The sequence below is a fragment of the Schistocerca serialis genome, chromosome 1 (genome assembly GCF_023864345.2).
Source record: "Schistocerca serialis cubense isolate TAMUIC-IGC-003099 chromosome 1, iqSchSeri2.2, whole genome shotgun sequence".
In the NCBI taxonomy this organism is placed as follows: Eukaryota; Metazoa; Arthropoda; class Insecta; order Orthoptera; family Acrididae; genus Schistocerca; species Schistocerca serialis.
Window position 1 is genome coordinate 975935180 of NC_064638.1, and position 26367 is coordinate 975961546.

The 26367-nt window shown below is 44.8% G+C and overlaps 1 protein-coding gene across 1 annotated transcript in view; it reads left to right on the forward strand.

Annotated features, from left to right (window-relative positions):
- Window positions 1-26367, forward strand: part of LOC126453417 (neural cell adhesion molecule 2-like) — a 581048-nt gene that overhangs the window by 216987 nt on the left and 337694 nt on the right. The window contains exon 2 of the mRNA XM_050091127.1: window positions 23037-23188. Coding sequence (XP_049947084.1) covers window positions 23037-23188 — 152 coding nt within the window. The remainder of the gene's footprint in view (window positions 1-23036; window positions 23189-26367) is intronic.

The window sequence follows — 26367 nt, forward strand, 5'->3', positions numbered from 1 at the left end:
ACATTAGTTTATGGGAAAAGGTACTTTATATGAACAATGGTAATTAAAAATTTAAATGCTTATAAAATATATATCGATGCGCATTTTCAAACAAAAATTGCACAGAATATCAAGCATTATGCTGTGCATAATAGTCTCAAATTTTACTGTGTTAGATGTGATTTTTTGGAGATACATGTGTTTAAGTATAAGAACGCATTTTGCCTTAGGTCTGTCCTTAACGACTAAGAAGACAATTACATTCTCAAACATGTTTAGCGAGCAGAACTCTTTATCTGTATCCATGCAACTGTCGGTTCGTGACTTCATAAGATCGCTGCCTAAGATTGCGCAGTCGCACCGACATATGTTATGGTACTCGTGGTGGGGAAGATTAGGCGCTGTTTGTTTTATTTAGCACTAAGGCTCTCGACTTGGCTTAATTTCAGTCGTCCTCCTTTTCCATTAATATTGTTTTGTGCTTTCGAATTTCTGTGGCTTCTCTTACAGAAGTTAATCAAGTTGTGGACCGTAGTACTAAATAAAAGAAACAGCGCCTACTCTTTCCCACCAAAAGCTCCGTAACATATATCAGTGGTATTCCGTGATCTTAGACAACGGTATACACAATTCAGGTACTGAGGTTGTCTGAGACTGTAACTGCTTTCTGAGTCATTAAAGACTTCTATTAAGTCTCCCTCATTGGAAGGCGAAACGTTGGGTAGAGAATTATCCTCTTACCACAGCCTAATACCCATTAAACAAATATCAGCAATAACACAAATACGGGCGATGAAGACCTGTATTATATAATTAATCCATTTTCTTACCTTCCCTGTGCCATATTTTCTGATCAAGTGGCAATGTAAGGAAAACTGAAACAATAATTGCTGATTCACAAATGCAGTAGTAAGCCTTATCATAACACTTCTGTATTATGTATTAAACCGGGGGACCTAGATACGACGGAGAGGCTTCGTCCCGCCGTAGCGCTCATTGGTTCACAACAGGCCACAATAGTCCACCCACGCCACCGCCGCCCCACACCGAACCTAGGGTTATTTTGCGGTTCGGCTGCCTCCAGAGGACACCCTGTCCTCTCCCCCCCCCCCCCCCCCCTGCCGAACGCCTCATACAAGCCGGGTCTAACCAGAAATGTTTGCGTGGTAGAGTACGCGGAGACAGTATTTGCGCATCGATGGTTGACGTAGTGTAACTGAGGCGGAATAAAGGTAACCAGCCCGCATTCGCCGAAGTAGATGGAAAACCGCCTAAAAAACCATCCACAGGGTGGCCGGCACACCGGACGTCGACACTAATCCGCCGGGCCGATTCGTGCCGGGGACCGGCATGCCTTCCCACTAGGGAAGCAGTGCGTTAGACGGCGCGGATAGCCGGGCGGACTATCGTAACATTTACTTAAATTTTCAATAAATGGAAGAACTCTCCCGGCTTATCAACCCACTGTAATCAAAATTTTTATTTTTTGATTGACGTTGTATGTAATTCCTTTAATGATTCACGTTATGACTCGTCGTTCTTATTTGAGAACTTCATGTCCGGTTTACAGGGACTTCTGGTTCCTGAAACTTTCTTTGTAAGTCATTAAATGGTAAAAAATGAGCAATATGTCAGCAACTTATGATATAAATCTGTATTTTAGGTTCAGTATTAGGCGGGGTATAGAACTACGTGGGGCGTTCAACAAGTAATGAAACATTTTCTTTTCTCGGCAAGTTTAGGTTGCAGAAATGTGGAATTTGTTGTGAGACACCGTGGAAATTCCCGCCTCAGCCTCTATGGTTTCATGAAGTCCCGATAAGTGGTGGCAGCACAATAGGCAGCTTTCAAAATGTTGTCTGTAATACAAGCGCGTTCCAAGTGGAGAGTTGTCGCTGAGTTTCTTTCGGCGGAAAAGCAGACCGTCCAATTTACTCAGAGGCGCTCCGAGAATGTCTACGGTGATCTGAAAGCAAAATAACGCTTGGTGAGTCGTTGGTTGGTTGGTTTTGGGGTAAGGAGACCAGACAGCGAGGTCATCGGTCTCATCGGATTAGGGAAGGACGGGGAAGGAAGTCGGCCGTGCCCTTTGAAAGGAACCATCCCGGCATCTGCCTGGAGCGATTTAGGGAAATCACGGAAAACCTAAATCAGGATGGCCGGATGCGGGATTGAACCGTCGTCCTCCCGAATGCGAGTCCAGTGTCTAACCACTGCGCCACCTCGCTCGGTGGTGGTGAGTCGTTAGACGAGGCGTCTGTCATCATCGCAATAAAGTCGCGCAGACCTGTCCGATCTCCCGCGAGCCGGCCGGCCGCACACGGCTGTGACTCCTGCACAGTTGGGACGTGCAGATACTCTGATTCGAGGTGATCGATGGTTCACAATGAAACGTCTCGCTGCGCAACTGAGCCTGTCTGTTGGTGGTGCTGATGCACTTGTCCACCTGTTGGGATACTCTGAGGTACGTGGCCGCTGGGTTCCTTGCTGCCTAACAGAACACCATAAAGAGCGACGAAGGACCACTGCTAGGAGGGTGCTCTCCGCAGGAACCAAAACGTGGAGGAAGGGGAGGCCATTGATACAGCAAAACGATGACTCCGACGTCGACCAATAGAGTAGTACCATGCTGGCACACAGACCCTCACAGTAGGGTGGTTATGTTGAAAAATAGAATTCTGTAGACGGAAGAGTGGGGAATAATACTATGTAAGGGAATCCTGAATAAAACCAACCTGCTTTCAGAACAAAAAGTCTTGCGTTAGATACTGAACGCCCGTCGTAATTTCGTCGTTCATTTCACTCGACGTAAATTGCGAAAACAAGTGTTTCCACAAGCTCTTTCCGTTTGAGGTTGTAGTCTCCTCGAGAACATGAATATTAATAGTGTTGGTTTGTAGGTTGTTGATAGCGTTTGGTAAATTCTTTCTTCTGGTATTAATGAAGTTGATTTGTAGATTTCGTCCACAAATGTCATATTAGGCACAGTACCGTTCACAGAGTCTGATATTGAAACGGTTATCGCTGGTATTGATAGCATAATGTATAACTACATTGTAAGTCAAAATTTAAACACAGTCTGTTCCTTCCTTGTTCTGCAGAATAAAATTTTGTGTTCTGCATTACACCCAGGCGTTCTCGAATACCTTCCTATTTCCTGTGGATGATTCCTTCTTCACCCTATCATGTTATTGAGGTGCGATTTGTGGTCACATTTTTACTGCATTCTGTAATAATTAAGTAGAGTGTTTGTGCTCGGCGTACACGTCAGTGTCGCATCGATTCCGTAGCAGGCCTCTCGCAGTAATTAATTGTTAATTTATTTGCTTGTGTATTTACATTATCTGCATTGAAACTTGAACAAAAATGGACGTACCAATAAATGAGAATTCGTTATGCTCATGTTGTAACAACGAAACAAATATAAAATCAGGGGCAAGAGAACAGTAGGTGAAAAAAAGATGTAAAGAAGTAATTCGACACTGATGGAAATATGCCAGAAGGCTTCTGTGTGAGCTGTAATTGTCTCAAAAGGCAAGTCATTAACTCTCGTTCTTAAATGGATGAATAAGACCCATCTCGCTTATTGTAATTTGTTACTGATAATACTGGAGATGACACGAGAATATTCGAGGACATCACAAAGTGATACGAAAAGATCTTAAAGGCGGTAGTATTTTTTCAAAAATACTCCTGAGTTAAAAAATTATTCGTAAATTCACTTAAATGTTCAGTAATACCCTGAAGTGGTGGAATAAAGGTGGTTCTAAGCCACTCTGCATTGTTGCTGGATATATTCAATATGGCAGATAGCACCCACCCCTGCCCCCTAGTGTGGATGTGGCAATATCACACCGATGTCGTTTAGTATTTCCCAAAACCTTCCCCTCCGCTACCCCTTTCCACCCTAATCCTCCCCTACTCATTCCTTCCCTTGCTCACAAATGGAGGAAAAAATCGCTCACTTTGGACTGAGCTGTTGGTTTTCAAGGACATACTGCGCATTATCCTGTTGTAAAATGCTTTCTGAAATTTTTTCTTACACATCCACACACCTTCATGTGAGGAGACCTACTGACGTAGTTCACGTTACTGCCACCAGAGGTTGCTCGAATTTGGGAAGTCATGGGTGAAAAAATTTTTGGGAACCATTAGCAACGCTTATAAAGAGGGAAAATGCTGGTCAGCAGGTTCAGACATGTTAAGTATTATTGTCGCACACAATGCACCGTGAATTCATTGTCCCAGGAAGGGGTAACTTTATTGACACATTCCTGGGGTCAGATACATCACATGATCACACTGAGAGAACCACAGGCACATAGACACAGGCAACAGAGCATGCACAATGTCGGCACTAGTACAGTGTATATCCACCTTTCTCAGCAATGCAGGCTGCTATTCTCCCATGGAGACGATCGTAGAGATGCTGGACGTAGTCCTGTGGAACGGCTTGCCATGCCATTTCCACCTGACGCCTCAGTTGGACCAGCGTTCGTGCTGGACGTGCAGATCGCGTGAGACGACGCTTCATCCAGTCCCAAACATGCTCAATGGGGGACAGATCCGGAGATCTTGCTGGCCAGGGTAGTTGACGTACACCTTCTAGAGCACGTTGGGTGGCACGGGATACATGCGGACGTGCATTGTCCTGTTGGAACAGCAAGTTCCCTTGCCGGTCTACGAATGGTAGAACGATGGGTTCGATGACGGTTTGGATGTACCGTGCACTATTCAGTGTCCCCTCGACGATCACCAGTGGTGTACGGCCAGTGTAGGAGATCGCTCCCCACACCAAGATGCCGGGTGTTGGCCCTGTGTGCCTCGGTCGTATGCAGTCCTGATTGTGGCGCTCACCTGCACGGCGCCAAACACGCATACGACCATCATTGGCACCAAGGCAGAAGCGACTCTCATCGCTGAAGAGGACACGTCTCCATTCGTCCCTCCATTCACGCCTGTCGCGACACCACTGGAGGCGGGCTGCACGATGTTGGGGCGTGAGCAGAAGACGGCCCAACGGTGTGCGGGACCGTAGCCCAGCTTCATGGAGACGGTTGCGAATGGTACTCGCCGATACCCCAGGAGCAACAGTGTCCCTAATTTGCTGGGAAGTGGCGGTGCGGTCCCCTACGGCACTGCGTAGGATCCTACGGTCTTGGCGTGCATCCGTGCGTCGCTGCGGTCCGGTCCCAGGTCGACGGGCACGTGCACCTTCCGCCGACCACTGGCGACAACATCGATGTACTGTGCAGACCTCACGCCCCACGTGTTGAGCAATTCGGCGGTACGTCCACCCGGCCTCCCGCATGCCCACTATACGCCCTCGCTCAAAGTCCGTCAACTGCACATACGGTTCACATCCACGCTGTCGCGGCATGCTACCAGTGTTAAAGACTGCGATGGAGCTCCGTATGCCACGGCAAACTGGCTGACACTGACGGCGGCGGTGCACAAATGCTGCGCAGCTAGCGCCATTCGACGGCCAACACCGCGGTTCCTGGTGTGTCCGTTGTGCCGTGCGTGTGATCATTGCTTGTACAGCCCTCTCGCAGTGTCCGGAGCAAGTATGGTGGGTCTGACACACCGGTGTCAATGTGTTCTTTTTTCCATTTCCAGGAGTGTAGTATAATGTAATAGAACAGCAGAAGGTGTCTTCGGCTATTTTCGATTCAGTAGTTTCAGTTGTCTACATTCAGCTCCAACGGCCAAAAATCCTTAATTTTCTGCAAGTCGCTACAGCTTACTGCTGTCGCAAACCTGCTATACAGAGGAGTCTGCATCTAAATACGTAGTTCAGAAATCACTGCACGGTGTGGACCACGGTGTAGCATTATTATCGATTCCTCGTTCCTTTTCCGGTTGCATGCGTAGTGATCGAGTAAAATTGTATTTCTGGAGGCCTCTCTACATAGTCTAATCTCCTCTATGATGGCTACACCAGACATAGGTTTCTTAATGGGCAAGGGAGCCGTACTGCTGCACCTTTACTATACGAGGACTGCTCAACGAAAATCTGATGCATCTAAAAATCACCAGTAACAATGATTGTTTATAAGTATGCCCCTGTATGTGTCATAATCTACTTCATCGTATTCCAGTGATCATTATGCTATATATGCAACAACACAGTGATATCAGAGTCTTCTAATTAGTGTTTCCTGAGGAGTACACCACCAGTTTCCCAGTTGGAATATAGCTCACGAATACAATTCTAACAGTGTGACAGTGCTTCCAACAAGCACACGCACGCATGGTGCGCCATTCATCACCAAAGGCATCAACTACTTTCTGCCGCAATACCGACTGGAGATCACATTCCGAAAGGCCAATCTCCAGTGCCGAATCATTGATTGCCTGTTTGGCCAGCCTGTCGACACGTTCATTACCTGGGATGGCGACGGGGTCCACACAAAAACCACGGAGAGGACGCAGCGAGCAAGAGTATGGATGGACTCCTGGATAGCCGTCACCAGACGAGAGTGAGGAAAACACAGGTCGACAGCTTGTAAACCGCTCAGGGAGTCACTACAGATGATGGACTCACCTGAGCAGGAGCAGATATACTCTAGGGCGCGAGAGATGGCTACAAGCTCTCCAGTGAAAGCATTGCAACCGTCTATCAATGAGTGTTGCTCAGATAGATCCCAAAGAGTAAAAGCAAAACCAACTCAATCAACAACCATCGAACAGTCGGCATAAACTACGTTAGAGCCGTGAAACGCGGCATGGATGGAAAGAAACCATCATCGGAGGGACTCAGGAGGGACTGAGTCTTTTGGCTCTTGTGCCAGATCCAGCTGAAGGCATGGGTGGGGCACACACTGCAGTTGTATACGTTAATGGGCCCAGAAAGGAGGTGGGAGATGGAAAAACTCAAGCCTAGAAAGAAGAGACTAGACGTGAATCGCCATGACGCATCCCGACCAGGGCTGCCGTTCTGGAAGATGGACGACTGAGTTGGGGAACATGAGACGGTAATTGGGATGCCCAGGCAGGCATAAACGGCCAGCAGTCGTTGCCGCTGGATCCGCAATGGAGCGACACGAGCCTCAACAAGTACATCGGCGACAGGGCTCCTGTGGACAGCTCCAGTGGTGAGTCAGACCCCAAAGTGAAGGATGGGGTCAAGCAACCACAATGTGAAAGATGATGCCGGACTATAAGCCAGGGTTCCATAGTCAAGAATATGAGGGAGGCAAGTCAACCAGGTATCAAAAAGCAAGCCCAAAAACCGATGCATCTCCACCACAGCAAGAGGTTTGCGATCAAGATAAAGATGTGACTCAGGGAGAAGAGTGCGACGCCTGCAGAAACGCATTAAGCAAGTCTTGGCGGCCGAGAACTGGAAGCCATGCATGATGGCCCAAGACTGAGCCCTGCAGATTGCGCCCTGTAGGTAACACTCAGCAACCGTAATGCCAGTGGAGCTATAGTACAGGCAAAAGTCATCAGCATACAGAGAAGCTGATACGGACGTTCTCACAGCTGCAGCTAGCCTATTGATAGCAACTGAAAAGAGGCAGACACTGAAGACAGAGCCTTTCAGGACCCCATTCTCCTGGACTCGGGAGGGACTATGGGAGTGACCAACTTGCAACTGGAACGAGTGAAGTGAAAGAAAATTTTGAAGATAAATCAGGAGTAGGCCCTTAAGACCCCACCCATGAAGCGTGGGAAGGATGTGATGTCACCATGTTGTATCATATGACTTCCACATGTCAAAAAAGACGGCAACCAGATGCTGAAAGCGGGAAAATGCCATACAGATGGCAGACTCCAGGCAGGCCGGATTATTGGGGGCAGAGCAGCCCTTTCGGTAAGTACCCTGAGACGGAGCCAGAAGGCCCCGAGACTCAAGTAGCCAATTCAACCTCTGGCTGACCATGGGTTTTCTAGCAACTTGCACAGTATGTTGGTGAGGCTAATGGGGTGGTAGCAGGGGAATCTTGCCAGGCATCAACAATGGTACGATAATGCTTTCCCACCATTAAGACGGGAACTCACCCTCAACCCAGATATGCCTGAAAAGGACAAGAAGGAGTTGCTGCCAATCCACTGACAGGTGTTTGAGCATCTGATAGTAGATCCAATCTGGCCTGGGAGCCATATCAGGGCAAACAGCTAGGGGACTGTGGAATTCCCACTCACTGAATGGAGCATTGTACGAGTCACAGGGTGGCCCATATGGAAGGAAAAGCTCCAATGTTCCAATCACTCTTCCAGGGAGCAGAAGGCCAATTGGTAATTTGTAGAAGTAGAACTCTGAGCATAATGCTCTGCGAGGAGTTCAGCTATCGTGTCAGAGTCACTACAGATGACGCCTTTCAGGGGAAGCCCAGGGGCACTGAGGGGTGCCTGATATCCACAGAGTCACTTAATCTTGGTCCAAACCTGCAATGGAGAGGTAAGGATGCCAGTGGTGGAGGCCCCTACCTTTCCCAGCACTCCTGTTTCCATCGACAAATAAGGCGACAGGTTTTGGCACAGAGCCACTTAAAGGGAAGAAGGTGGTCAAGAGAAAGCTTCTTCTTATGACATTGGAGGGCCCACCTGTATTTCAAATTGCCTCAGTGATCTCCAATGACCACCAAGGCACAGTTCACTGCCGAGAGAACCTGGAAGGGCAGGGGATTGCAGATTACACTGCAGAAACGATGCTTGTGGTTATCGTGTGAACCACCATAACAACAGCGTTATGAGGAAGAGGTGTAATAGTGGCAGTGGAGTCAAACGAGTCCCAGTCAGCTTTATTCAAAGCCCAGAAGAGTGCCGCTGCAGAAGTGACAGAAACATTGGAATGTGGTCACTACCACAGAAGTTGCTGTGCATACTCCAATGGACGGATGGTAGAAGGCCAGAGCTGCAGACCAAAAGGTCGATGGCTGAGTATGTGCCATGCGCAACACTGAAATGTGTTGAGGCACCAAAATTTAAGAAAGAAAGATCGAGCTATGCTAACACCTGCTCAACGACAATGAATTGGCCTGTTGCCACCAATCCACCCCTCAAAAGGTTATGGGTGTTAAAGTCACTCAGTAACAGAAAAGGTTACAGCCGTTATGCCACCAGCGCAGCCAATACATGCTGCATGATATCACCATCTGGTGGAAAATAAAGGCTGCAGAATATAACACCTTCCAGCGTCCACACCCTAACAGCCTCTAAAGTTGTTTGAAGAGGGACACGCTCACTGTAGAGAGAGTGAAGAACATAAGCGCAGACTCAATCAGATACCCTCTCATAAGCTGCCCAATAGCCACAGAGGGTGGAGGGTTGCAACATGGGAAAACAAGTTTCCTGGAGAGCAATGCAGAAGAAAGGGTGGAGACTGAGAAGTTGTCAGAGCAGAGCAAGGTGGTGGAAAAAACTGTTGTAATTCCACTCGAGGATGACATTGTCCACGGCATGAAGGGAGTGAGGTGGCAGATTACGCTGCTAGGTCATCGACCGCCACTGAAGAACTGGCAGGAACAGGAGGCACAGAGGCTACCTGAACCTCGCCTACCTTACCCATCATATTCTTCTTCTTTGCCTTCTCCCACTGCTCCAGGAGAATCAGAAGGAGTGTCAAGGACAGATGAAGAGCGGGAAGCTCTTTGATTCGCCACTCATGGCTCCTTGAGCCCCTGACTGATGTCAGCTGCTGCACTGGAGGAGGCCTTAGAAGGTGGACTTCCAAGGGACCCTTTCTGTGTGTGAGAAGTTAGAGGAGGCTGGCGTACTTCCATTGGGAGGGAGGGGTCGGATGTGCCTGTCAGTTTGTGGGGTTGGTCTCCCAAAGGAGGTACATTGGGAGCACCAGAATGAACACTGTCCCCCATTACAGACATGGGGGAAGAGCCAGGGTGGCCCCAAGGGCCCACTGAAGGCTTAACAACTACAGGGACAGCAGTCGACATCAGGGGCAACGAAGTCGCAGTTGCAGCATACAATGTAGTCAACTGCACAGGATGAAGTCGTTCGTATTTCCTCTTCACATCCTTATAAGTGAGCCTGTCCAGCGTTTTTATTTCCATGATTCACCACTCCTTATGGAGAACAGGGCAGTCAGCCAATCAGGGGGCGTGGGTGTTTCCCTCAGTTGACACAAGTGGGAGGAGGCACACACAGAGCACCTGGGAGCAGAGGACGACCACAATCCCTGCATGTGGCGCTGTATGTACAGTGAGATGACATGGGGCCAAACCTCCAGCACTTGAAGCACCACATAGGAGGTTGGATGTATGTCTTCATGTCACAACGGTAAACTATCATCTTGACCTTTTCAGGCAACCCTAAAAGGCCAAGACGAAGGCAATAGTAGCAACCCCTTTGTCTTTGGGTCCGCTATGCACGTGCTGGACAAAGTGGACACCCTGTCACTCTAAGTTGGTGCGTAGCTCTTCAGCTGACTTCAAAAGGAGGTCACGATGGAAAATAAAACCCTGGACCAAGTTAAGACTTTTATGGGGAGTATTCGAGACGGTGATATCAGCCAACTTGTCACAGGCAAGCAACGCTCGTGACTGGGCTGGTGAGGCCACTTGGATCAAACTCGCCCTGCTGAGCATTTTAGACAACACTGCAACTTTACCAAACCTAACTGGGCCTTCGTTGCCTCAAAGGTCTCTGCATCAGTCCTGTGCTAAACTAGGTACCAAGGCTAATGGGGCTCATGATACCGAGTCATCAAATGGTCTTCCCAAGACATGGCCAGGAAGGGGAACAATTAGGAATCATAGGTCACAGCATCAAAACCATTTTGTACACGCTTGGAGACAGCTGGGGCCAAGCGACCACCAGCTTGAGTCGATTTAACACGTTTCATTGCGAGTCATCCGCCCCATGGGCACCACCCAGCTGCAGCAAGGGGCACCCGGCGGGACGGCCGTTGCTGGGAGTCCTCGTGCCCCGGAAAGGATGGGCACCTACTCATTGGCCTACATGTGGAGGTCGCAGCTCAGGCATCAGCAGTGCAGTCCCTGTGTTGTCAGGGGGCTATCACCAAGAGGGTACTTGACAACCCCACCACGATGGATTTTGGGTGCCAAAATGGTCAAGAATTGTCAGATGCGCATAGGATGGTATGGTGCAGGAGACGAGAAGTAGACAACCTACAAGACTGAGGGGGCGCCAATCCCGCCACACGACAATAAGCAGGATGCAAGATCTCAGTGCACAATGGCCAAACAAAAAACACCACTTGAGGTGTCCTTCCCCAAATGTAACGCACTATCAACAGAAATTTAGAAGAGGTGGAGGCCAAACCCGAGGGGGGACCATCACAGAAAAGCCAAAACGTAGGAGAAGCCTTTTAGTTGACAGGCAATAATACCTTGGTGCTATTCTAACCCCCAGACCTGCAGGGGAGAGCAGCAGAGTTATTGCATCATTACTCATTGCACTTGGTGTTGGTATGTTCAAATTAACACGTCAGGAGTCATTGCAGAGTGTATTCCTGAGGCATGAAACTGTCATGCATATACGTTGCTGCAGGAAGTGGTATGTGCTGCAGTGGAGCGAGAGTGGATCTGTGGTAATGTCGTTCTGAAAACAGCAAGAGCATTGAGATGATGTACTGTTGGTGATTTCTGTCACTTAGACATTCTAAGATCAACAGAAATTCAATGCATGGTGGTATACCTACCCCAACAGGTTGTGGATGCAATAAATGTAGAATTCGAGGCAAATAAAAACAATTATTTGCGAAATACTGTTACAGTCTTCAAATGTAAGTCAGTTCTATTTAAGTATAGTGATGCTGTGTGTTTTACTCTCTATCACGATTAACAAATGCTCCGTTAAAACTACATCCATACTTGCCATATACATCCATATAGAATCTCTGTTGATTTAGAAATGGAATTAGCTTGTAAAGAAAAAGTACCCAGTAATCCAGTGGTGCGTTGGAATGAGATATATCTAAATTAATCTTCAAACGTCTGTCAGCGCTATGTGAATGCAGTGATGCTGTATGTGGTATTCTGTATGTGGTATTCCCTCCCGTCATTAATATACGTTCAGTTAATGCTACAGTCTTACACGCCATGTGTGTCCCACACAGATCTTCGAATCGTTCTGCCCCGTCTGTAGCATTTACACAGGATCAAACTCAAGCAGTTTAGTAGTAAATCATAACTTAAAAATGAAATTCTTTTTGGTCGAAGAAACATGTAAACGTTTCTGCCAAACGTTATTTCCTCGCACATATACATTCAGGTAAAGAAACTGGCGTTTTATCCGAGTTCATAAGCCAGTAGTCATCTGTAGAAAGCCATTGCAATAGCAAAGTCTGATAGTTCATTTCAGGGTCAACCAGTTCTACTTCACATACGTTTCTTTTTATATATTCTTGCTTCATCCATACCAATTACTGCACTTGTACACCCTTCTCCTGACTATGGAAAATGATACGATGTTTCTTAAAGTGCACAGACTTCCTCCTATTAGAGTACTGATGATGACATCATTCTTTACGAAACACATACTGCATACAGTATAAAACCAAGGATCTTCAACTGTAGATTCCAATTACATGTGGATTAAATTGCTTTATACTAAAATGTCACGTGCCCGTAGGCAGCACTCAGATTTTCTATTTCTCCGAGCAGCACACCCCAATTCAGAATCCAGTCGCTACTATCTTAGAGGCGTGTACATGTCGTAAAGCATTTGTTACCGAGTCATATGGAGCCGTGTAGCCCAGATCTTAACAGCAGTACCGTATTCGGAGCGAAATGATGTTTGTTTAATCACATCGAAGATTGCACACATTGACTGAATGATCATATCGTATGTCAGTTCTATGCAACACTAAAAATCATGATTCATTAACGCAGATCACAGTGTAACCATGGCGTTCATATTAAGAGCTGACCTAAGTATGACCGATATAGGAAAAAACAAGAAAGAGCGTATTTTAACGATAGTTCCTTATTCTTCTCAATTTGTATAAAAATGACTGTAGTTACAACAGGTCTCGGACACACAGCGCATGAGGTCCAAATCTAACACAATCAGTAATCTCTTTGCATGGAAAGAGTAGAACTCCTATTTCTTCTTGGAAACAAATGTTACACAGATTGGCATTGTCGGAATCTCTCTGTCGCATGGTGTTCTGATGCCGCTCAGAGGATTTCCACATGAAGAATCAACAAGTAATGATACTCTGACGATGTGAAAACACTAGCATGATCCGAATTCTTCTGTATTTGACAATTAATTGCATTAGAGGGTGTAATCCACATTCAGCACGAGAAATCCGAGGTTTGTGGACCACAACAATCATATCTCGGATTGGATAAAGTTGATTTCATAAACTAGGGAGTCTGTATCATGGGTGGAATTGCACTTAGAACTCAACATCTAACCTTCACTTGCGTCTCTGTCAGAGTGTTAGGAGTTAACGACGCCGGTCCGTGGCCAGTGACAGGAGTGGCCACGAGGGCTAGGCCGACTGGAAGCTGCCACCTAGCCTGTCGAGACTGGGAAAGTACAAAGAAAGGCTTCGATTGATCGGCTCTTCAGATAAACAGTGATCTTGGTAGATAATGCTGGAGTAGACTACAGTAGACCTGCCAGTAATTTCGTCTTCAGATACCATATTCAAGTAAGATAATGAAAGCTACACTCATATCAAAATCGTACAATTTATTTCCTACAACTCTGTTAGCTAGGACTCGTAATCGAGAATAATTGTTTTTCATTCCCCGAACAGCAGTAATCCTGTTGACACATGCACTGGAAGCTTTCTTCCTTGTCAGTAGCGGTTTGCTGGAGTAGACCAGAGTAGACTGGCCAGTGATTTCGTCTTGAGACGCCATGTTCAAGTAAGATAATGAGAGCTACACTCATATCAAAATCGTACAATTTATTTCCTACACCTCTGTTGGCTAGGACCCGTAAATAGGAATGTTGGTGTTTCATTCCCCGAACAGTTGTAATCCTTTAGACACATGCACCGGAAGCTTTCTTCCTTTTCAGTACCTAACTACCTTGCATATCATTATGAGTATTTCCGAGAACTAAACGCTCGCTCGTCGGCTGCTACTTCAAACGCCTAGAAAGACGATGTCGTCCTGTGCACCGCTGCCATTATCATTTTATGAGGACTAGGATTTTTGTTCCCGCCCTGTAAGCCCACAGGCGAAAGCATATCTTTTGTCAGTTGTCTCACTTTGATGTGGTCTGTCGGCTTGTTGTGGTGTATCAAGGGCATTTCCCGGAACGAGTACTCTCTTAACAATACACTTCTTGTGTTCTGTCTGAAGGATGCACTTCCCTTGTGAGCTACCCTATCTCTCCCCAGTGTGTTTGACTCAGCGCATCTGTAGCGGCTGCTTCAAGGACATTCTCAGAAATACCAGCAAAGAATAATGTCTTTCCTAAAGCGCTTGCTTCAGAAGCATCTGGGAAAGCTGACTTTGGCTTTAATGTAGCCAACAACCGTTTTCCCAGATTGGCCTGGTGAACACCGACAAAGACATTTCTGGAATGTCTACCTTGTGAACAACACCTGTCTGAAAGAATTGTGCACCAGCGTTGATGTAACATACCAGATTTTCTGTGGGGGGCGGGGGGGGGGGGGGGGGGGGGGACTGTGAAGAGCAACAAAGACATTCCTGTTGGAGCAACAACTGGTTGCTGTTTCCCCAGCATTCTATGGGGTAACTAGTTCTAACGTGTCTGAACATACTTACCAAGGTTTCATCGCTGCATAAATATTCCTATTGGTTTCTGCCAATTTTTTGACCAACGGTGTCACAATTTCGAGAGCCCTCTTGTGGCGCTAATATGAACTACGTCAGTCGGTCTCCACACGTCAAGGTGAGCACATGCACAAGAAAAAATTTTATTAAGCTTTCTGCACCAGAATAAGACCCCAAAATAAAAGAAAACCCACTCTATGTCCTTCCATACCAACAGCTCAGCACAGACTGAGCCATCCTTCCCTCTGTTTTTTCATGTGAGGGAAGGATGTGTAGGGGAGGGGAGGAGGGGCAGAGGAAAGGGATGGTGGAGGGGGAGAAACCATGATGTAATCAGTGCGACATTGCCTCTCTACATCAGAGGCAGGGATCAGGGTGGAGAGGAGTGTCTACCATCTTGAATAAATTTGGAATGTTGTAGAACCACCCTTATGTCACTTCTCCCAAAACATCTCATTGTTCTGTTAAATATTCTCTCAATCTCTTCGGTTTGTTTTCTTGTGAAGGTAACGTGCTTGTCTCTCCTGATCTGTTTCCGTTTTTTACTTTACTTTCTATCTGGATCTTTTCAATCTCTTGAAGTATCTGTTTTCCCTAATTTACGTAATAATCTTCAAATCGAAAAGTATCTTGTGCTGCAAACTTTCTAAAGTAGTCTGTATCTTTATTCAGGGTTCAAGCTATTTCGATATCAGATTTAATGGAAATTCAGTATCACAGGGCTCTCCAACCAGTTTGGGATTTTAAACATCTAACGCGCCAATTGGACAACTTTCACACAGTATGTCTCAGCATTTTTTTTAATTTTATTATATTTTTATTCATTTATTTATTTATTTTGCACGGAGTGTATATCACTAGGGGTTACAGAACATCTTTTAAAGTAATCAGCAAAGACAAAGTCACGAACTGGTGGGAGAAAAATTACTAGAGAATTGAACATGCCGTTTAACGCGCAACTTGCAGTGCCTGCAAGGTTTCTGTGTACCTGTAGGGCACTTTGCGCGGAAATGAGTTCTGTTTTCTCAGTCAACCTTAAATGTCTCTCCCACTGGAAAGCTGATGAAAATTTTTGTTTTACTCGACACTAAACGTGGTAAGTTCAAAATGGCTCTGAGCACTATGGGACTTAACGTCTGAGGTCATCAGTCCCCTAGAACTTAGAACTAGTTAAACCTAACTAACCTAAGGACATCACAAACGTCAATGCCCCAGGCAGGATCTGAACCTGCGACCGTAGCGGTCGCACGGTTCGAGACTGTAGCGCCTAGAACCGCTCGGCGACCCCGGCCGGCAAACGTGTTAAGTATCGGCGCCAGTATGAACTCCGAAGATTTGTATAAATTGTAAGTATAGTGTACGACTTCAAATACTTTAACTTGGGACTGCTGTTACGGAGTTAATCATGACTGCTCCTACAATTTGTGATCCATTTATTTATACATAGTCAACTGTCGTCTATGTAAATGTGCAAACAATAATGAAAAATAAGGTGGATAAATCTCGATAAGTAATCTCATAGTATTGCAGCGTCGTGTTGACAGATTTAGTAAAGTTAACGAGGCACAACGTGACTTCGTGTTATTGGCCCGTACGCATAACCTATCGTCAGTGTGATTAGGATAGCAATGGTCTAACAATGATTCCAAAAATATAACTGAAGTGTTATTTAGAAATCTAATTGAAACTTGAAAAATTGCTGACTCTCATTTAAGTCCTCGGTTATCTGCTAACTCGCTGCGTAGTCTTTGGTATCAAGCCAGATGCTGGCCTGTCAGACGAGGAGTTGTTTACGGTTGAAATTCGGAATGGTTTGCGATTCTGCCGTGAGCAGTGTGTGTGTTGCGTACACTGGGTTGTGCCTCTGGAGTCGCAACTTCTCTGGTTCCGCTACGCCGAATTCGGAGATAGTCGTATGCTGGCGCTACCTGATCCTTGTACATCTCGTCACGCCCGCTTGTATTTTGTGTTGTTACTTCTCGGGGCTGTCGCGCTCTCGTACTTTGGTGTTTGTCGCTGGTCGTGATTCCAGACTCTCCGCTTGCCCATTAGGTGGAGACTTGTTGTTTGTTCAGGGACGTCACACGTCGTGGTACACTGCGTTTCACGAGACGCTACCGTCTCGCTTCGAGAGTCATAACATATTCCATGGTCCTTGGAGAGTGGGTACAAACATAGGTCTCTAAATAGAGCAGCACATACTTCTGTCATTTGTTTTACGTGACTTATTATTATTCCATGTGAAGAATAATGTGACAGTGGTTAATTGTGAGTTTTAGAGTGGGCTTAAGTGATGTTTGAAAGGAAGATCATCTTATTCGTGCAACTGCTGGCGGAAATGTTAACCTCTCCATTTACGTTTTAAAGGAATCTAACTTTCGTACGAGAAAAAATTGAGGGAGTTTTGGGATCGTGAAATCACATTCTTGATTGTAATGCACAGGGCCGTATGATTTTTACACAGTTAAATACAAGAGCAATTACATATAGTTCGTCATTAGAAATATATAAGTTAGCGGTCTTAGCTTTCCTAAAGAAGCCACTACCTGTATGCTAGGAATAAAGTTACAGCACCGAAATTTAAAGGTAACATACTGATTGGCAGGCATTGTCTTATCTGTAAATCTTTCAGGAGAGCCATCAATTGTGTAACTACATGTGGCGCATCGATGCGATTGGGAGGGTGGCACCTGGATCTATACTTTTTAGACTAAGGGTAGGTGGCAAATTGCCAATGTCGACATACGTTATAAGTCGGGGTTGTGTAGAGGGTGATTCAGATGCCCCTATCCATGGATTTTATGCAACCTACAACACCATAAAATACCATTTGTAAGATTTTCATATCCTCTCACCCGCTACATGCAAACTGTTAGTTTTAAATGTTCAAATGTGTGTGGATTCCTAAGGGACCAAACTGCTGAGGTCATCGGTCCCTAGACTTACACACAACTTAAACTAACTTCTGCTACGAACAACACATACGCAGACACACACACACACACACACACACACACACATATATATATATATATATATATATATATATATATATATATATATATATATATATGCCCGAGGGAGGACTCGAACCTCCGGCGGGAGGGGCCGTGCAATCGGTGACAGGGCGCCTCTAACCGCACGGCCACTCCGCGCGGCAGTTCTACAGAGAAAGTCAACAGGACCTTATTGTAAGAAAATTAATATATTTAAATTTTGCGCTGGGATACGTGTTCACAAGAAGTTATTGTTTTCGAATTATTGAAGAAATATATACAAAAGTAACCCTCAGACACATGTTTCATAAATAATTGGAAAACCGTGGACCGCAGCGAAAAAGTCTCCTCATAGCAAGAGAGACAATATGAAAATCTCGCACGTAGTTTTTGAAGGCGTTGTGTACTACACAAAACCCATATACAGGGTGGTCCATTGATAGTGACCGGGCCAAATATCTCACGAAATAAGCATCAAACGAAAAAACTACAAAGAACAAAACTCGTCTAGCTTCAAGAGGGAAACCAGATGGCACTATGGGTGGCGCGCTAGATGGCGCTGCCATAGGTCAAATGGATATCAACTGCGTTTTTTTAAAATAGGAACCCCCATTTTTATTACATATTCTCGTAGTACATAAAGAAATATGAATGTTTTAGTTGGACCACTTTTTTCGCTTTGTGATAGATGGCGCTGTAATAGTCACAAAAGTATAAGTACGTGATATCACGTAACATTCCACCAGCGCGGATGGTATTTCCTTCGTGATACATTACCCGTGTTAAAATGAACCGTTTACCAGTTACGGAAGAGATCGATATCGTGTTGATGTATGGCTATTGCGATCAAAGTGCCCAACGGGTGTGTGCTATGTATCCTGCTCGGTATCCTGGACGACATCAACCAAATGTCCGGACCGTTCGCCGGGTAGCTACGTTATTTAAGGAAACAGGAAGTGTTCAGCCACATGTGAATCGTCAGCTACGATCTCCAACAAATGATGATGCCCAAGCAGGTGTTTTAGCTGCTGTCGCGGCTAATCCTCACATCAGCAGCAGACAAATTGCGCGAGAATCGGGAATCTCAAAAGCGTCGGTGTTGAGAATGCTACATCAACATCGATTGCACCCGTACCATATTTCTATGCACCAGGAATTGCATGGCGACGACTTTGAACGTCGTGTACAGCTGTGTCACTGGGCACAAGAGTAATCTCGGGACGATGACAGATTTTTTGCACGCGATCTACTTAGCAAGGAAGCGTCATTCACCAACAGCGGTAACGTAAACCGGCATAATATGCACTACTGGGCAACGGTAAATCCCTGATGGCTGCGAAAAGTGGAACATCAGCGACCTTGGTGTTTTAGTGTATGGTGCGCATTATGCGAGGAAGGATAATTGGGCCCCATTTTATCGATGGCAATCTAAATGGTGCAATGTATGCTGATTTCCTACGTAATGTTCTACCGATGTTACTACAAGCCCGGGTTCCCGGGTTCGATTCCCGGCGTGATCAGGGATTTTCTCTGCCTCGTGATGACTGGGTGTTGTGTGATGTCCTTAGGTTGGTTAGGTTTAAGTAGTTCTAAGTTCTAGGGGACTGAAGATCATAGATGTTAAGTCCCATAGTGCTCAGAGCCATTTGAACCATTTGCTACTACAAGATGTTTCACTGCAAGACAGAATGGCGATGTGCTTCGAACATGATGGATGTCCGGCACATAGCTCGCGTGCGGTTGAAACGGTATTGAATAGCATATTTCATGACAGGTGGATTGGTCGTCGAAGAACCATACCATGGCCCTCACGTTCACTGGATCCGACGTCACCGGATTTCTTTCTGTCGGGAAAGTTGAAGGATATTTGCTATCGTGATCCACCGACAACGCCTGACAACATGCGTCAGCGCATTGTCAATGCCTGTGCAAACATTACGGAAGGCGAGCTACTCGCTGTTGAGAGGAATGTCGTTACACGTATTGCCAAATGCATCGAGGTTGACGGACATCATTTTGAGCATTTATTACATTAATGTGGTATTTACAGGTAATAGCGCTGTAACAGCATGCGCTCTCAGAAATGATAAGTTCACAAAGGTACATGTATCACATTGGAACAACCGAAATAAAATGTTCAAACGTACCTAAGTTCTGTATTTTAATTTAAAAAACCTACCTGTTACCAACTGTTCGTCTAAAATTGTGAGCCATATGTTTGTTACAGCACCATCTTACAAAGAGAAAAAAGTGGCCCAACTAGAACATTCATTTTTCTTTACGTTCTGCACGAATATGTAAAAATGGAAAATGGGGGTTCCTATTTTAAAAAAGGGAGTTGATATCCGTTTGACCTATGGCAGCGCCATTTAGCGGGCCAATCATAGCACCATCTGGTTTCCCCCTTCAAGCTATACAAGTTTCGTTCTTTGTAGTTTTTTCGTTTGACGCTTATTTCGCGCGATGTTTGGCCCGGTCACGATCAATGGACCACTGTATATAGGGGCAGCTGAAAGACCCGGTAAACGAGGCTTGTCCAGAAAGTAATGCACAGCATTTTTTTTCTCATTAGATATGAATTTTTTTCATTACATATGAATTATTTGAAGTCTCCTGAGTCAGCACACCAAGTTTCCGTAACTTTCGACAGAGAGCGCAGCTGCAGGACAGTTTCAAAATGGCGTCTGTAGGTGATATACGTTACAAGCAACGTGCCGTCGTTGAATTTCTCACTACAGAGAAAGAAACTATGGGGAATATTTACAAACGCTTGTGCAAAGTCTATGGAGCATCTGCTGTCGACAGAAGTACAGTTCGTCGCTGGATACTGAGGGTGAGGTCATCAGAAGGCGGTTCGGCGGAGCTCCACGATTTGCAACGGTCAGGGAGAACATCCACGACTGTCACACCTGACACATCTGACGACTTCCACTTGTTGGGCCATTAAACGATGCCATTCGTGGAAGACATTTTTAGGACGATGAGGAGGTGATTCACACAGTGAAGAACTGGTTCCGTCACCAGGACAAAGACTGGTACCGACAGAGCATACTCCCCCGTATTTCGTGCTGGTGGAAGGCCACACAATGGGTTGGAGATTACGTGGAAAAATAGGGTGCGTAGATAAAACACCATTGTTTCGTGTGTGTAATTCTCATTATGTTCATGAAAGAATTCTTGAAGAAAAAAATGCGGTGCATTACTTTCTGGACAACCCTCGTATGTAACAGTAATGACGGCACTTGTTGAGTTCAGTTGACGGTTATAGGAGAGCTTGCAATTCAGACGTGCTTTATTTTACAAACGTCTCTTAATCCATGTCTTTCAGATTGTTTGCACTCGACGTGTGCTTTGGGGTACATACGTAACAGCTGCCTTATCTGTCTTGTTTCTGTGTAGGCCAGCTCTCTGTAGCAGTAGCAGCCGACCAGAGGAGATCCAGAGCCTATTTCAGAGCTCTGGTATGTTATAGATATAGTATTTTCGAAGATGAATAGAAATTCAACGAAATGAGTGTGAAATGAATTCATACTGTTGACACCACTGTGTAACAGCGAACACTCAGTTCTTAAATAACTAAACGTTAGTAGAATACCGATATAACGCAGCAGTCTTCAGATCTGAAGATTTAAAAAGGTTTTCCGTATTCTCATCTGAAATTCAGTAATTCGGTAGGAAACTGGCACTGCACTTTATTAGATACCACTCATAAAAACACTCGTGAAGTTCACTGTCGTTTCCGGCGTTCGTCATTTTCTGTCCATTTTTCACATAGTTTTAAGCTGTGTTTACAAATTACCGAGTTTAATATATTCTTTCATCTATCACCTGTTCCTTCAGTTATAGCATACTCAAGTGATATACTTGCTTTTCTTTCAACATTCTTCACATTATCAATAATTTTTGGTTTTTGCGACGTAACAAGGGTCCAGAAATTTACTCTCTTAATAAATAATCCACGATGCGCTTTATGGTTTCGCTCATTTTGATTACTGCGGAACATTATTACGTAAACATTTTTTGATTACGTCAAAGTGAAGACCCTGAGCATGTGTTGAGGTTGCTGTCAAGCGACAGCCCTGATACAAAGATGATAAGACTTACTCAGGACTGGTTACCCCCAACCTTTTCGATTGTAGCTTACCGGACTTGATGGTAGCAGGGGTACATGATACCACATAAATGCTAAATGGAGATATTAAGAAATTTACACCGATTTGTATCTGGATCATCTGCACTTAGGGATTTTGTGTAACGTTGATATCGGAGAGTTGTGAATGAAATGTCTCTTCTGCGATGATTTCTTTCATAGGTGAAACGAATTCAGGTAGACCAACAATTACAAGGACACAACGTTTTTGTATTCACCCTGACAGCTTTGTAGCTTGAAGAGTGTGTCCTATGTCCTAGTTAATCGCGAAGCATACTAGCCATAAGAGATCAATCCTAATCAGATGTTTAGTTATTTAGTGCCCTACAGTCAGACCCCTCAGCAAGGCACAACATTAAATTGCAACATAAGTATAACGTATTTCGCAGTGGTCAGACAACGAAGTAAGAGTCTGGTTGTATAATTCCTTTTATGAATACAAGTTTGTTACGTAATACGGGAAATACGGCGCTCAGATCTGAACCTTGTATGACATCAATGGATATGCAAAAGATGATAATGTAAAGCTATGGTTAGCTTTGTTCAGATCGCCTTGAATGACCAAATATCATTCATGAAATACAAATGGTTTCCCTTCTTAATTATGAATATTTCAGGTAATTTTTCTGGACACTGTGATCTCTACACGTACTCTCCATACTTTGCTGACATTCCTCAGACAGATGTGGCTGATATCTTGTATACCAGCGATTACCTCCCCATTTGCATGTACTCTCCATAGTTTTCTGACACTACTCAAACAGAAGTGGTCGATGTCTTGTACACCAGCGATTACCTCCCCATCTTAACTCACCTTGAAATTGCAGAAAGCCGCCACGATTGGTGTCAGGAAGGTAATTTAGACCCTGCATATACTACTTGCTGTGTCTGAACATGGTAACCATATCGAGGAATGAGTACATCATATCATAAGACACACGACACTTGTGAAGCAACCGTACTGCAGACTGCATATCAGCTGTAGGATAGAGAGACGAATGATGCTCTGCAGTCAAGTCTATGTCAGCAGTGAAGGGTCACATGACCGCCGGGAACCAGTTACACACGATCTACAGCGCTCCAAAGTGACCACTTTGCTCCTTTTACAGCGTGCTAACATTTTAGCCAGTGTGCCTACGGAGGTGCTATCAATGTTAATGAGTCTTCCATTTCTCCTGTGTAGAATTACATCACTGTTCCATGTCTGCGTGTGTGTCGCAGTGTCGCCGCTGGTGACGCAGCTGCTTGGGGAGAACCGTCCGCTGAGCGCGGGCCGGCAGTACGAGGTGTCCTGCCAGACGGTGGGCTCGCGGCCGCCGGCCAATGTCTCCTGGTGGCGCGACACACTGCTGCTAGAGGGCGCCAGAGACACTGTGAGTACTCGCTGGGCTGCCAGGCTGCTGCTTGCTCCTTTCTCTCCCTCTCTCTTTGTCTCGTCAGGACAGCTGCTCATTAAGAGGCGTTTGTTCTTTGTAATTACCCACTCATGGCACACAAAACACTTCACAGAGCACCTCACAAGGAACCCACTGAGTGTGTGGCTGCAAGTTCAGTATTTAGTAAGCCACATTTGAAAGAGTTGTCCTAACAGTTATGAAAGGGAAAATGTCGGCTGATAATGACTCACTATGAGCTTATGGAGGGCGACAGGGAATGAGTGTCTGCGAAATGCAGAGGTCAGCCTCGTATGGGATGTACACTTATCAGCCAACACATTATGACCACCTACCTAATAGCCACTATGTCCATATTTGCCTTGCACAACAGAAGTAGCTCATCAAGGCATGGGAGCAATGAGGCCATGGTAGATTGCTGGCGAGAGTTGGCATCACATCTGTCTTTTTATTTCCCGCAAATTTCGGGGAAGGACACGATGGGCTCTGACTCCACGTTCAACCACATCCCAGATGTGGTCGATTGGTTTCAGATCTAGCGAGTTGGAGGGCTAGATCATCTATTGTAGCTCGCCACTCTGTTCATCGAACCACTCCATCGCACTCCTGGCCTTGTGACGTGTTGCATTATCTTGCTGAAAATTGCCACTGCCACTGGGAAACATGATCGCCATCAAGGCGTGTATGTGGTCTGCAACCAGAGTACGATACTCTCTGGCCGTCACAGTGCCTTACCTGTGCTCCACTGGGCGCATGGTTGACACTTGAATGTTCCATAGAGCATAATTGGCCCGCCGACAGCTTCTCTCCGTCCCACAACATAGGTGGCAAAGAAGTGGTCCCCTGGAAGACGCGGGATTCACGCCTTCCCATCGGCATTATGAAGAAGGTATCGGATTTTGTCACACCATGCAACGCTCTGCAACTGCGATAACGTCCATTGCTGATGGTCATGAGTCCATTTCAGTCGCACCTTCCGATGTGATGGCGTTAAAAGCTTTCAACGACCTAGATAGCATATAGTGTTTCTTTTTTTAGAACAGCTGGTTTCTTCAGATTTTGCTGTCGTAACCTGTTGTTTTAAATATCTTGACTGTTGAATGTTTCTTAGCAGGATGACAGTAAAGTCTTTCGAAACCAGTTGTCTTAAATAAAGACATACTTTTACCCTCAAAATGACAAAAATATATCATGGTGTTAAAATTGGCTAATGGATGGGTGATTGGCTGTGAAGACCCGTTGTTAGGAGTATTCTGTGGACTGTGTGTTCAGATACACTTGTGCTCTGCCTATCATTAAAGTCTGGCGTTAGTTTCACTACAGTTCGCCGCCTATTCTGGTGTACGACTGCCCAACCTACGACGTCAGACATCTGTAATGAAGGGTGGCCACCCTACCCCCCAAAGTCGGGACGTGGTTTCACATTGGCTTCGCCAAGTGTTGAAGAAGCAGTAATATCGCTGTTGTAATGCCATTAGTATATATATATATATATATATATATATATATATATATATATATATAATCATTTAGCATCTTTAATATCATACTGCAGTCGTTTGAACATCAGGTTCATTAATGCATTCACAGCATCATGTTATGCGAAATATGATTTTATTATCAATTGGTGATAAAACAAAGCATTATACGGAGTTGTCATATGTATTGATGTTGTATAATATGGTACCGTATGACAGTGTATAATAGGTGGTTTTACCACCTGCCAATAATGATTTTATATATCGCCTAACGTGATGCTGTGAATGCTTTTATGAATCTCATGATGATCAGACGACTGAAACTGGTTGTGTAAATGAGGTATTTTCCAAAGACATCTTCCAAATATATAAAGAGCTATGGGGAATCATCTTCCGAATATCATTACTACTATAATATAATTAATATAATTGTTTACGGAAACTCTGATGTAAAGGAGACCCTAATATGACAAGTTTAAGGAAATAAATAATAGAAAAAAAGCGAGTAGTAAGTACATAGAGGTAAAGAATGGGCGTAGGAATGAAGCGCGTACAAGAACATGGAAATTAACCAAAGCTAACGAGCATTTGATTTACATTCAGTTTGTCACACTGGTAGTTCAGCCTCTCTTAACGAGAGCAGTTTTTTATCTGCGAATTTAGCAATAGGTCTTCTGTGTTTGTTTGGACACAATTTAATAACAGATTTGCCATGAAAAGCAGGAAAAGTACAGTGAAATATATATTACAGGTATCCAGATTTGCTACATACATTAATGAGTAAATTCATCTTAGCCAATACGAATTCACTTATTCGGTGGCTTGAGAGCAGAAACAACTCACATCATCATGATACAGAAGAATCTTCCATTAGGACCAAAATAGCCTCTTAGCTAAGATTCCGCACGTAGTGGTTAGATACTCGTGAACTGTTGAGCCTGGAACGATTTCGAAGCCAACTACAATTGTCGCATTTCATAAATGAAGTTTATAGCAGTTTCTTGTTTATACGGCGTTTCACTGTTGTCACAATACCTCGTCCCTTATGAATCACGTATTTTCCATACTCTGAAGTGTCCCACGTTGCTGCAAACATTACGTATTAGTCCCGTCAGTGGAACGCAACAGGTGTGTCGACAGTGTATACATCATTCACGATTTCACGCCACACTTCATGTTTTAGAAATGTCATCGAATTATCTAGATAGCAATTAGAGCTGATACATGATGTGTGCGCTAATCAGGATAATCGGCGTAAACTTGATTTAGCGACTATTGAACATCTCACGTTGTATACTAGACATTAGTGATTATTACGTTAAACTACTCTTCTATTGAACTATCTGACTCCACTAAGAAATGTAATGGCTTCTAAGCATTAGTCAATGTGTTAAATAATATCTGCGATGAGTACACTTGACAAATTTTAAGATACATTAGTTTTTAGTTTCAGTAATTAAAGAAAAAGAAAGGGAATACGAGTATCCACGCAATCTCTTACTGACTAAGTAAGAGAAAATTACAAACTGAAGAGAAAGAAAGCAAAATCACTAATGAGAGAAGTTAATAGAGGCAGTTAGGATAAATTTTTAGCGTGTACGATATACACTGACGGAAGAAAATCCGAACACCAAAAAATAACTAATGGAAAGTAATGAAATTTCGGCAATGTGTTTGTCT